Genomic DNA, 12548 nt, shown 5'->3' with positions numbered 1-12548 from the left:
ATCTGGCACATGATGGGATCTCAAATAGGACTGATTATGTGTAACTAATATTATTGCTGGTACTGCTCACGTGCATTCATTTATTCAGCCAGTGGGAGACCTGAGAGGTTTTAAGGGTGAACGTGCATACGGTGGTCCCAGGTGAAGCCATGAGGGAGGATGAGGTCTCCAAAGGAGAGGAAGAAGGGGCAGGGTCCTGGGAGGCTAAGGGCCCAGGAAAGTGGGTGGGGGAGAATGCCTACAATGAGGGGCTGGCAAGGAGGACCAGGGCAGCGGGGGGATATCCGTGTCCCTCTTCCCCTCCTCAGCAGCCATATGGTAGTCCTTAAGGGATGATTCTGGTCATGTGGAACTGGAATCCAGGGCAGGCTGGTGTGGTTGGGGACAGGAGGGCTGTTAAGTGATGATCTAGCTTACTTCAGGCTCTGCCAGCTGCCTTAGTCTTGGGGCAGGGCCTTCAAGCTAGAGGCCCTTACCCCAATTTTTGGGGTATTGGGGAGACAGAGATGGGTGTGCATGTTGGGGTGTGGGGAGGGCAACTATTGGCCGCCACGCTCCACCTGTCAGCAGGCTGGAAAACTTAGGAAATGCTCCTGAATGTGAGGCTGCCCTTCTCTGAGCAGAGAAGAGAAAGAGATGCGGTTTCTGTTGGGCTAATCTGCAGAGGGCTTAGGCAGTTCCTCCCTCCTCCCGCTAGGATAATGGATACTATGTTAGCTTTCTATCACTGCTATAACAAATAATCACAAACTCAGTGGCTTAAAACAACACTGATTCATTATTTTATACTTCTGGAGATCAGAAGTCTGACACAGGTTTCACTGGCTGAAATCAAGGTGTTAGCAGGGCTGCATTCCCTTCTGGAGGCTCTGGGGAATTTGTTTTCTTTCCCTTTCCAGCTTCTAGAGGCTGCCCACATTCCTTGACTTGTGGAGCCTTCTTCCATCTTCAAAGCCAGCAATGTTGCATCTCTATAACCATTCTTCCATAGTCACATCCCCCTCTGACTGCAGAAGGGTTCTCTGCTTTTAAGGGCCCGTGTGATTAGATTGGGCACACCTGGATCTGGGCTAGTTTCCTCATCTTAAGGTCCTTAACTTAATCACATCTTCAAAGTTCCTTTTACCCTGTAAGGTAATGTGTTCAGAGCTTCCAGGGGCTAGGTCATGAACATCTTTGGGGATCCGGAAGATGTCCCTTTGGTTACACAGTGGGGTGCTCTAAGGTTCTGGTCAGCCGTGCTAGGGTTTATACAGCTTCACTTATTCTCAGAAGACTGGGAGAAGGGGGATGCATCTGAAGTAAGCATCTTCTGTGTGCTCAGCACTGTGTGAAGCATGGTGCTTGGACCATTTTAATCCTCACAGTACTGAGGTGGGATAGCTTAGTTTTATATAAGCAGAAGAGGCTCAGAAAGGTCAGTTATCTTGTCTCAGGCTCCAAGCCTGGGCTGTTTTCCTTGCCAACCAGTGTGCTTCTTTCTTGGATACTTCCACGGAGGAGGCTGTGTGAAATGCAGGTAGGGGACAAACAGGCTGTGAGCACAAGGGGTAGTCCTATGTTGTAGCCAAAATGACCACGGGCTTAAGTTTAGTTAAACTGTGAGAATCCAGACTGGCCCAAACATGATAATCTAGATCTTGAGCCTGTGATGGGATCCAGCCCAGCGGTTCTGTGAGGGATTGGGTGTGTTCAGCAGCTGGAATTTTCTATTTGGGACAGAAAAGCAGCCGCCCCTATTGACCTAGGTACCCTTAAACCCCTGTCTGAGCCCACGTGAGCATTTGTCTGTAGGATCTCTCCCTGGAGATTATAGTGACACTAATTTATACTCTTCGTATTTTCTACAATGAGAATGGATTAGATTTATGACATGAAAAAAATCTCAACAATGAATGTTACTTAAAAATGGCACAGAATCCTTCCTGGAACCTTGCGCAGGTCAGTTTTTTCACCCCAGTCTTCAGTTTCCTCAATCATAAAGTAGGTGTTAGATTCCTCAGGACTCCTTAGCTCAGAAATATGAGGGAGATAAAAACCAGGAAGAGTAAAGCTAATTTCTTCCTGATCCCTACCTTCCAACTCCCACCCAGGGCTGTTAACTCGGCTCTTAAGCCCTGGCCTTGGCTACCTGGAGTTTCTGGGGTGAGGTCTTTGTTGTGAGTTGAACAGAAACAAAGCTATGATTTGTCTCACTGCGAGGACCCACTGTTTCAAGCCATAAGACACAGCCCTAGTGAGTTTGAGACCATGTTCCTTGCTAAGTCAAAGCAACAGACTTTTCTTGAGTGCTTACCATGTACCAGGACCTGTTTGGGTCATATGGAGGCCAAGGATGACACAGACGTAGTCTCTGCCAAGGGCAGAGGGCTTGGTGGGCATGGTGCTGCCTGACCATCTGTTCTTGAAGCCTCTAGGATGGTGGTCCCCAACCTTTTTGGCACCAGGGACTGATTTCATGGAAAATTTTTTCATGGATTGGGGAAGTGGAGGTGGTTTTGGGATGAGACTGTTTTACCGCATATCATCAGGCATCAGGCTCCTTAGAGTCTCATAAGGAGTGTGCAACCTAGATCCCTAGCACACACAGTTCACAATAGGGGTTCCGCTCCTATGAGAATCTGATACCCCTGCTGATCTGAGAGGATGTGGAGCTCAGGTGGTAATATGGTTGCTCGCCTGCTGCTCACATCCTGCTGTGTGGCCCAGTTCCTAACAAGCCACAGACCAGTGCTTAGTCCACGGCTTGGGGCCTGGGGACTCCTGCCCTAGGAGGCCACCTGAATCCTAGAGAGCCTTGATGGGGCCACATTCCCTTTCTAGGTTCTAGTTTCTCTGCTGTAACAGTAAAAGGATTCATTTAAGTGGCGTCACAATTACGTACCAGGCATTGTGCTGAGCTCAGGAGATAGTAATGAATATATTAAGCCCTGTCCTCCCAAGAACCTTCTAGGATATGACTGCTTCTGGGGTCCTTAGTCTCAGGTTCAGAGTAGGGGCCTTTTTCAATCCTTTGCCATTTGAGGAATTCCCCTCTTTTATCTTTTTTGCCCAATGTAAGTCTTTCCCTTTTTTGCTTTCCCTCTTATATACTTCGTCCCGTCTTCACACAAGGCCATTAGCACTGAATTCTCAGACTCTGCCATGTTGTGGTTCAAAACTGAGGCCCATTCTGGCAAGGTAGATGGTTCATCAAGGCTGTTTCAGAGTAATTGAGTTCTTACATGTGCTGGTCAGTGGCACCTGTATCAATGGATGAGGAAAGCCCTAGACATGGCATAGCCACTGCTCCCCCTCCTCAGGCAGACGGGAGCTTCAGGACCCTCACTGCTGCCTATATCAGAAGACAATGGGATTGACATCTAGTAGAATTCTTCTCTTTCTGCTCCCCCATCCCCTTCACCAAACCCTTGACAAAAGTTCTGTTGTTGGAAGAAACTTGGTCCTTCTAAAAGCTTATTTCTTCACTAAAAGAAGTATTTGGTGACTATAGTCACCTTTAGGGGAAAACTGGAAGTAAGTCTGAGTTTCCTATCAGTTGTGAAAATCTCTTTGGGAAAGATGATTTCAGGCCAGATCTGTGATTAAGTGGTTGGACGACAGCCCTGAGAGCCCCTTCCTGAATAAAGCCTTCAAGAGGGTACAGAAAGGGTTAGCAGGGTTTAGGGCTACTTCAGTTGTTTTAAGCAAATGGCATTTAAACATTTTCCATCTGTCTTTCAAAGCTTTATTATTCACTAGCCAGAGTGGTGACATTTGCCTGTATTTGGGGCCTGAGGTGGGAGAATCACCTGAGCCCAGGAGTTTGAGGCTACAGTGAGGTATGATTGGGCCATGGCACTCTAGCCTGAGTGACTTAGGGAAATCTGGTCTCTAAAAAAACAAAAACAACAACAACAACAAAACCCTGTAATTGTCAGTGACTTCCTAGACAGGGCTGACTTGTTCATTGTTGGAAAAGTAAATACTGTACATGAAATAGTTTAAAAATCTTGGATCTTTCTCCCCAGGACTAGGGAATTTGGAGAGAGTAGGGTGAGGATATCTGAGGGGGAAAAAGGTATCAAAAAAATCAATTCCCAAGGTAATTTCAAGAACCAGGTAACTTCTGCCCTCCCTGGCCAGCTTGAACTTTCAGGTTATCTGCTGTCATGAAACCCTGAAGTGTAAGAGAGCTGGGGGAGGCGCCATGCTGTGTGATCCTCCTCCAAATACCTCCTCCTTCCACTTATGTACAGAGGGAAGAGTAAAAAGACCTCTCCACGGCCCACTCCATTCACCATCTTTGCTCCAAAAGTGCCCACCCCGGAACTACTGGCACCGGAAGCCGTGTCCTCAGTGCACTCAACGCTGCCACCCCTTGTGTCCCGGCCTGGAAGTGCCGACCTGCCTGGTGAGGCCGTGCAGAAGTTCCAGAAGAAGTGGAGGCGGCCACAGCGGAGGCAGCGACTCCGGCAATTCAGCGATCTGTGGGTCCGCATGGAGGAGAGGTCAGGCAGGTAGGCTGAGTCGGGTTGGCATCCACCTTTACCCTGGTGAGCAGACCCAGGAATGCCTCTCACACTGGTTGTGATGGGCAAGGGTGAGGTCTTTCCTTGTTGTGAGTTGAACAGAAACAAAGCTATGATTTGTCTGTGAGGATGTGCTGTTTCAAGCCATAGAACATAGCCCTAGTGAGTTTGAGACCATGTTCCTTGCTAAGTCAAAGCAACAGATTTTTCTTGAGTGCTTACCATGTACCAGGACCTTTTTGGGTCATATGGAGGCCAAGGATGACACAGACATAGTCTCTACCATGGGCAGAGGGCTTGGTGGGCATGGTGCTGCCTGACCATCTGTTCTTTTTTCTTTTTTCTTTTTTTTTTTTTTTGAGACGGAGTTTCGCTCTTGTTACCCAGGCTGGAGTGCGATGGCGCGATCTCAGCTCACCGCAACCTCCGCCTCCTGGGTTCAAGCAATTCTCCTGCTTCAGCTTCCTGAATAGCTGGGATTACAGGCACACACCACCATGCCCCGCTAATTTTTTGTATTTTTAGTAGAGATGGTGTTTCACCATGTTGACCAGGATGGTCTCGATCTCTTGACCTCGTGATCCACCCACCTCGGCCTCCCAAAGTGCTGGGATTACAGGCGTGAGCCTCTGCGCCCGGCCGACCATCTGTTCTTGAAGCCTCTAGAACAGTGGTCCCCAACCTTTTTGGCACCAGGGACTGATTTCGTGGAAGAAAATTTTTCCACAGATCGGGGAGTAGGGGATGGTTTTGGGATGAAACTCTTCCACCTCATATCGTCGTGATACAGATGTAGTCTCTATCAAAGCTTTCTCTTTCCTCATGATCCCAGGCACCCTTTTTCTGTCCCCTGTGACAAAAGCGAATCCAGATTTAGGGTAGCTGCTTCAAGCCAGGGCAAGGGCAACATGTTTATGCTTGTTAAAGAACAAGTCTGGGGGTAGGATGACTCTGTTAAAAGTGGAAGGCGTCTGGAAAGGTTGCAAAGAACTTGATTTTTCAGATCTTTCTCCATGGTAGATTCAGGGAGAATGTCATAGATTTGCAGAGCTGGAAGCAGCTCGATAGGCATGGGCGTGTTTAACCCCCACATTGTAAGGGAAGGGTTGTGACCCTACACCGAACGTAGTCTCAGAAATGGCTGGGGAGGAGATTGGAGGTGGATAGACGAGCCTGAGTCTGCAGGGCACAAGACACCTGGAAGAACTACCCCAGAGAGGCTGGGAGCAGGAATCCAATTAAATTAATCTCAGGCTTATTGAGTCCGTCCTTTGTGCCTGCTGTTGTGTTGGGTGCTGTCTGTGTGGGGCCAACCAGAAGTGGGCCTTGCCATCATGGACCTTGCAGTCTGGTGAGGAAGATGGATTTTTGGGTAGATAATCTGCAATGGAAGTGTAAGGTGCTATGGGTGTATGTGTGGTGCATGCATATGTGTGTGTGTGTGTGTTGGAGGTTACTACTTAGGGTCAAGGGTCAGGAAAGTTTTCCTTTGAGGAAGCATCCTTTTGGCTTATCCTGAGTAGAAGCCAAATTGGAACCTTGTGAATACAGCGTCTGAGTCTGAATCAGTAGATGTAGAGATCCAGTGCCTACACAGGTGCTTAATAAATGTAGAATGAATGAGTGAATGAATGAACAACTGAATAGGGAAGGGGAAGGGTTGAGGGCAGAGGTAACAATGTGAAAGCCTGGCTGGAGGCAATGATTGTGTTAAAGAAGCCAAGATAAAGTAATTCTGGCTGGAGCCTGGGAAGTAAAGGAGTAGTGAGGTGAGATGTGTCCAGAGAGGTAAACAGGGAGGGAAGTAGGGACCCACTGAAAGGTCTGAAGCAGGCATGTGATATGCTATGTGATTTGCAGTTTAAACGGACAGAAGCTAGCAGCCAGATGGGACCTGGAGAATGTGGACAGCTTCTCATGGTGTTCATGTCCCAGGGTGACTCATGAACCATCCTCCACTGATGCAGGAATAAATTCACCTGTTTAGTACTTTTTCAAACAGGGCCATTTCCTTTAAGGTGGCCATGGAGTTGGGCACTTTATACCTCAGCTGAGCTGAAAGATCTGGGTGAGCCTGAGGTCACGGGCCCCTCAAGTTGTACTGTCTTGACCCAGTATACCTACATGTTGTTCACATCAGGCCTGGACTTGGGCAGGTGAGCGAGGCAGAGACCCAGGGAGGAATCTGCATGGTCTGGCTCTGCCTCTGTGGTGGCCAGTGAGGAAAGTCCCTGCCTAAGATTGCCCAGAGGCTAATAATTAGCAAACTTTGAATTGGGCCTTATACCAAGACTTTCAATAATCTTTGAATGAAGAACCAAATTGCCAGGGACAGTTGGCAGTCTGCTGGTCTTAATATCCTCTGCCATTGGGTTTTCTGGTAGCAGTGGCCAAAGACATGAAAGAGGGCCAGAGATATAGGAAGCCTATTAACATACTAATACCCATTCCTGTCTTTTAGGAGGGAGATGAAGAGAAGCTGTGTGGGCATTTGGGGGCCTTGGAGTGTGCAGTGGTTTCTGCTGTGCTTTTAGACCCTTTCTCTTTGCTTCCTAGTGACATGGTCCCACAACTCCAGGTCCCTGTCCTGGACAGGCACATCTCCACTGAGCTGCGGCTCCTTCGCCATGGGCATTCCCACCGCAGCCAGTTGGTGGCCAGCAGTGCCTGCCTGTCTCTCTGGACTCCTGTGTTCTGGGTGCTGGTGCTGGCTTTCCAAACAGAGACACCCCTGCTGTAATGACTGGAAGTACCAGGCTAAGACCCTGATCCCTTGGACTTGAAGGATGGCCTTTCCTGTACTCCACACTCTGGTCTAGCCTTGATGGGCCCAATCCAGGAGAGACTTCTCCCGAAAAAGAAGCCCAGTGTTGATTCTTCTCTTTCCAAGGAATGTGACTTCAGGTTATCCAACTTTGGGGGGAGGTGTACAGTTTGGTAACATATTGAGTTGTGTGAAAATAAATTATAAATGAGTTGTATGAAAATAATTAAATACCTTTTTTTGTGTGTAGACTTTTATTCATGATGTGTATATATCAGGCAGACAACTTCTTCTCTCACACCCTCTGAATCCTTTCACTCCCTCTCCCGGGTCCTGCACTTCTCAGCTACAGCTCTGATCCCTTTGGGCCCTGGCTTTGGATCCTTTCCCTTTCTTTGTGTCGCTCTTGGTTCTGGATGCAGGGGAGTTGGTAGGCCATGGAACTTGTGGTCTGTACCTCTCTATTCAAGCTCTGGTGAATAGGGTACTCCCTGTGCCCTGAGAGATGCTTTGATTTTGTATAATGTGTGTGTCTCACTGACATGCTGGAGGATGGGTAGGGGAGCGGGGTGCTGTGCAAGAAAGTTTCAGAGGTGCTGTGCAAGAAAGTTTTTTTTTTTTTTTTATCAACACAAATTGAGCCATTTAAATAAAAAAGCTAGTCCAAAAAAGGGTCTCATTCTGCAGAGATTAAATCATTTCCAAATCACAGTGAAAGAGACATGAGTAATTAACCAATTTTCTTTTCTACTATGTGCTTTGGAGATACCTCACTAAAATTTGGTATCTGACACAACAGAATAACATTTGCAGAATGTAATATTGTAGTGACAGTACTGAGGTTGATTGTACAGACTATTAAATGGTTACATCTTAGTTATTTATATAGAATATTGGTCCAATAACATAAAAATAGAGAACAGCATCTAGAAATTTATCTCATTCGATGTTCAGAGATAAGAGTTAACCATCCTAAGAAAGCGGTTTTCATACTACTCCCAATCCCCATCTTGTTATTTATTATTTACATGTCTGTTGTCAATGTTTTTTCTAAATAAAAATCTTATTGGGACTCTCTCTATAAAATGTGTAAGAGTGGAAATTCCCCAGTTGAATCTGAAGTGGGAGCTTTTAACCTTGCCCAGGCAATCTCCCTCCCCTAACCACCATGGTTCCAGATCAAGGTCCTACCTGTGGCAAGCTTCCTTTATGGTCCTGGGCCTCTGAGTAGCCCACAAAAACCCTGGGCAGAAGGTCTGTCCAGGACTTGGGTGGGGCCAATAAGAAGTAGTTGTATTTGTCCCCTGATCTGGTTTAGGGTAAGGCTGATTGCCTGGGTTTGTTGCTCTGGCTTCCTTTCGTTTTCTGAGGCATTTGTGGGTTCATGCTCAGTTATTTCCAGGGCCCAGAACATCTCTGTGGCTTTATTGAAAGAGTGGTGTGATGGCACTCAGTACCCGTGTCCATCACTTTGGTTCCATTCTGCACCACCTGTATTGCAGGGGTAGGCAGGCAAAAACTCCCAAATCCTCTTGCTGCTATGATTAATTCTCCAATGAGATACACTCATGGGATATTTGGAAAATAAAAGTGAGCAGAGAGTCTTTTTCTTGAGAAGTGGGCATGGGTATGTGCAGGCTGCAGCAGACATAAGTTTGTGCGGTGGCCAGTTCTCTGCAGCCCCCTCTTCCCCTGCTTCAGTGTGGAGTAGCTGCAAGGTTGGCATGGTTTTTCCTTCAGGGCTCCCACCCTGGAGTACAGATGCTGTGATGCCTAATACCAGCTCTTTGACTTCTGCAGTGGCAGCTGTTCCTGAAACCATGTTAGTACCTATTTCTGCTTGAAACACCAAGAGTAGTTTCTGATTTGTGCACTGATTTCTGGTAAAAGTGGTGTTTCCTGCTTCTCTGTGACTTGAGTCTGTTCTTAACCTCGATAGGTATGGGGATAAAGTGAGGAGGCAGAGATAAACTGGGAGGGTAGGATCACTGTGGCTGACTCTGTTCCTCCAATTCTTTGTAAGAGGGTGGTGTGGTTCCTATCAAGGGCTCAATCCTAGCTGGGTGATTCCCTTGTTTCTTGGGTCACATTATGGCCAAGGAAGCAGACAGACCATTACAGGCAGGACTGACACAAGATGGTTTGTCACAGTGGCGGCTCCATTTTAGAACTGACCCACCAACCTCTGCTTTTGAGGTGGCAGAGGCTCCAATGCACCTGGCTGGGACTTCATTAGTTTTCACACAGATTCGTCCTGAAGTGGAAGGGGAAAATCCTCCGTCCTTGGGCAGGACTGGCCTGCCCTTTTGTGAAAGCACAGGCTCTTCCGAGGATTGTGATGTAGCCCCATGGAATGGGGAACTGACATCACGAGCAGATCTCTTATCCTGCTCCTTTGCTCTACCAGTTGTGCCCGCTGCATCAACCTCCCATGCACTGGACTCTGAGAGCCTTAATCTAGTCTAGAAATGGAAGCACCTGGAGTGGCAGAGGTGGCCCAGGGTGTCCCGTCGGTCTTGGTGCCGGGAAGAGGCTGTGACGCTGCCCGCGGTGGTGGGGGTTGGCGACGGAGCGCGTTGGTGCCAGGACCGGGGTCTGAGGCGCGCTCTCTGCCCACAGAAATGAGCCGTCAGACTGCTACAGCATGACCTACCGGTATCTCAAAGTGTCCACCATCCCAGAGGGTGCCTGCCCTGACTGGCACGACTGCATCCAACAATGACTTGGCAAGTCTTTTTGAGTGTCCAGTCTGCTTTGACTATGTGTTACCACCCATTCTTCAATGTCAGAGTGGCCATCTTGTTTGTAGCAACTGTGGCCCAAAGCTCACATGTTGTCCAACTTGCCGGGGCCCGTTGGGATCCATTTGCAACTTGGCTATGGAGAAAGTGGCTAATTCAGTACTTTTCCCGTGTAAATATGCCTCTTCTGGATGTGAAATAACTCTGCCGCACACAGAAAAAGCAGACCACGAAGAGCTCTGTGAGTTTAGGCCTTATCCCTGTCTGTGCCCTGGTGCTTCCTGTAAATGGCAAGGCTCTCTGGATGCTGTAATGCCCCATCTGATGCATCAGCATAAGTCCATTACAACCCTACAGGGAGAGGATATAGTTTTCCTTGCTACAGACATTAATCTTCCTGGTGCTGTTGACTGGGTGATGATGCAGTCCTGTTTTGGCTTTCACTTCATGTTAGTCTTGGAGAAACAGGAAAAATATGATGGTCACCAGCAGTTCTTTGCAATCGTACAGCTGAGAGGAACACGCAAGCAAGCTGAAAATTTTGCTTACCGACTTGAGCTAAATGGTCATAGGCGACGATTGACTTGGGAAGCAACTCCTTGATCTATTCATGAAGGAATTGCAACAGTCATTATGAATAGTGACTGTCTAGTTTTTGACAACAGCATTGCACAGCTTTTTGCAGAAAATGGCAATTTAGGCATCAATGTAAGTATTTCCATGTGTTGAAATGGCAATCAAACATTTTGGGGCCAGTGTTTAAAACTTCAGTTTCACAGAAAATAAGGCACCCTTCTGCCTACCAATCTAAAACTCTTTTGGTAGGTGAAAGCTAGACACATGAAGGTAAATAAAAAGAAAGGCTGTTAAATACAGGAAACAGTTGCATGTAGTAACACTAATATATTTAAAAGTAAGTCAACAGTAAACCACTGAAAAAATGTATGTATGTACACCCAAGATGGGCATCTTTTGTATTAAGAAAGAAGAAAGCATTGTAAAATACTTATGAGTTTTGTGTTTGCTGTAGATTGTATTGTTGAAAAATAATGTTTTTTTTTTTTGTTATGTTTCTGCATGTGTGGGTGTGTGCGTGTTTGGCTTTTTTTCCTTTAACTGACAAGCCATCTTGAGTGGTCATGGGCCACTGCTTTTTCCCCTTTGTGAGTCAATACATAGTACTGCTGTGTGCTTTTTTTGGTGTGTATTTGCTAATTTTTATTAATTCTAGTTTTTCATTAAATAAATTTGACTTTCTTTTCTGTAATTCAGGTTTTGCCTCACTTTTTTTTGGTACCATTTTAAAGTTAGTGTCTTTTGATATGCGTAATTGTTTATGGTAAAATTTATAACATGCATTCAATACATACTTTCTTTTCCCCATTAATCAGTTCATTAGAAATATTTTAAAATCAGCTATTTTATGAAGCTATGAGTTCCAGAAAGTAAAGGTGACATCGGGAAAATTATCAAAAGCTATTTAAAGCATCTATAAGATGGTCTCTCTTTCTCTCTTCTACAGATGAGTCACACCTTTGAGCTTAATCTTTGAAAGGTTAGAGAATCAATTGATTCTTATAATGAAAATTGGGCTTTTGTTTCCTTTTTCAAATATCTTGGACAAATCATCTGTTTAAAATTTGTTCTTGTATTTACTGGTTTTGCAGAAGAAGGCATCATCATGCACAGTATTTGTAATTAAAAGCAAATCATTTGTTTAAAAAGGCAGTTTGCAAAAAAAAAAATGTTTTTGGTCTTTTATAATTCTCATTAAAAGAATATCAGGAGAGAGCTCTAAGATGGCTGATCACTAGCAGCTCGGGATTGTAGCTCTCAGTGAAAGTGCAGAGAGCGAGAGGACACCACACTTTCAGATGAATTTTTGTTGCTCACGGACCAGGAGATTCCCAGCGGAGGAGCCCCACGGGTCACCAGGGTGACTCTTTTGGCCAATGTTGTTTGGAGCTCCGAGAAGACAGAGTCGCCTATTCAGCTGATTGAAGGACGGACTCAAGAAGGGAGCTAGACCAGAGATTCCCGGGCAGAAAAGCATCATCAATCTTAACACCGCTGTTTTAGCCGGTGCAGTGGATTGCTCAGATTTTGGCGCTGGGAATCAACAAGTTGGACGTCCGCTCAGAGACCTAATTTGAAAGTCGGTAATCACAAAGACGACAGGTGGATAAATTTACAATGATGGGAAGAAACCAGCGTAAAAAGGCTGAGAATACCCAAAATCAGAATGCCTCTCCCTCTACAGGGGATCACAGTTCCTCATCAGCAATAGAACAAGGCCTGATGGAGAATGAGTGCGTTCCATTAACAGAAGTAGGCTTCAGAAGGTGGATGATAAGAAACTTCTGTGAATTAAAAGAACTTGTTCTAACCCAATGCAAAGAAACTAAGAACTTTGAAAAAAGGTTTGATGAAATCCTAACGAGAATAGACAATTTAGAGAGGAATATAAGTGAATTAATGGAGGTGAAAAACACAACACGAGAACTTCGTGAAGTATGCACAAGTTTTAACAGT

At 46.1% G+C, this 12548-nt stretch overlaps 2 protein-coding genes and 1 pseudogene across 4 annotated transcripts in view; 2 read left to right on the top strand and 1 right to left on the bottom strand.

Annotated features, from left to right (window-relative positions):
• TRABD2A (TraB domain containing 2A) overlaps positions 1–8722 on the top strand; it is a 57337-nt gene extending 48615 nt beyond the window's left edge. Inside the window, exons 6-7 of the mRNA XM_064377782.1 lie at positions 4239–4499; positions 7068–8722. Coding sequence (XP_064233852.1) covers positions 4239–4499; positions 7068–7251 — 445 coding nt within the window. The 3' untranslated portion in view covers positions 7252–8722. The remainder of the gene's footprint in view (positions 1–4238; positions 4500–7067) is intronic.
• The window catches only part of DNAH6 (dynein axonemal heavy chain 6), a 359634-nt gene continuing 355035 nt past the window's right edge, over positions 7950–12548 (bottom strand). Inside the window, exons 80-81 of one of the 3 annotated variants that reach the window (XR_010343232.1) lie at positions 10566–10848; positions 7950–10471 (exon numbers count right to left, since the gene is read on the bottom strand). The gene's annotated coding sequence lies outside the window, so the exon portion shown is untranslated. Of the gene's footprint in view, positions 10849–12548 lie in introns of all 3 variants that reach the window. The other 2 variants (XR_010343231.1, XR_010343233.1) reach the window with 2 other exon arrangements.
• LOC135275617 (E3 ubiquitin-protein ligase SIAH1-like) lies at positions 9831–10999 on the top strand (annotated as a pseudogene).

This window comes from Aotus nancymaae, unplaced genomic scaffold (genome assembly GCF_030222135.1).
Source record: "Aotus nancymaae isolate 86718 unplaced genomic scaffold, 86718_ANA_hifiasm-v0.15.2.pri h1tg000017l, whole genome shotgun sequence".
Lineage (NCBI taxonomy): Eukaryota > Metazoa > Chordata > Mammalia > Primates > Aotidae > Aotus > Aotus nancymaae.
Note: the sequence above shows the minus strand (reverse complement) of the source record. Positions and strands in the feature narration are given on the sequence as shown.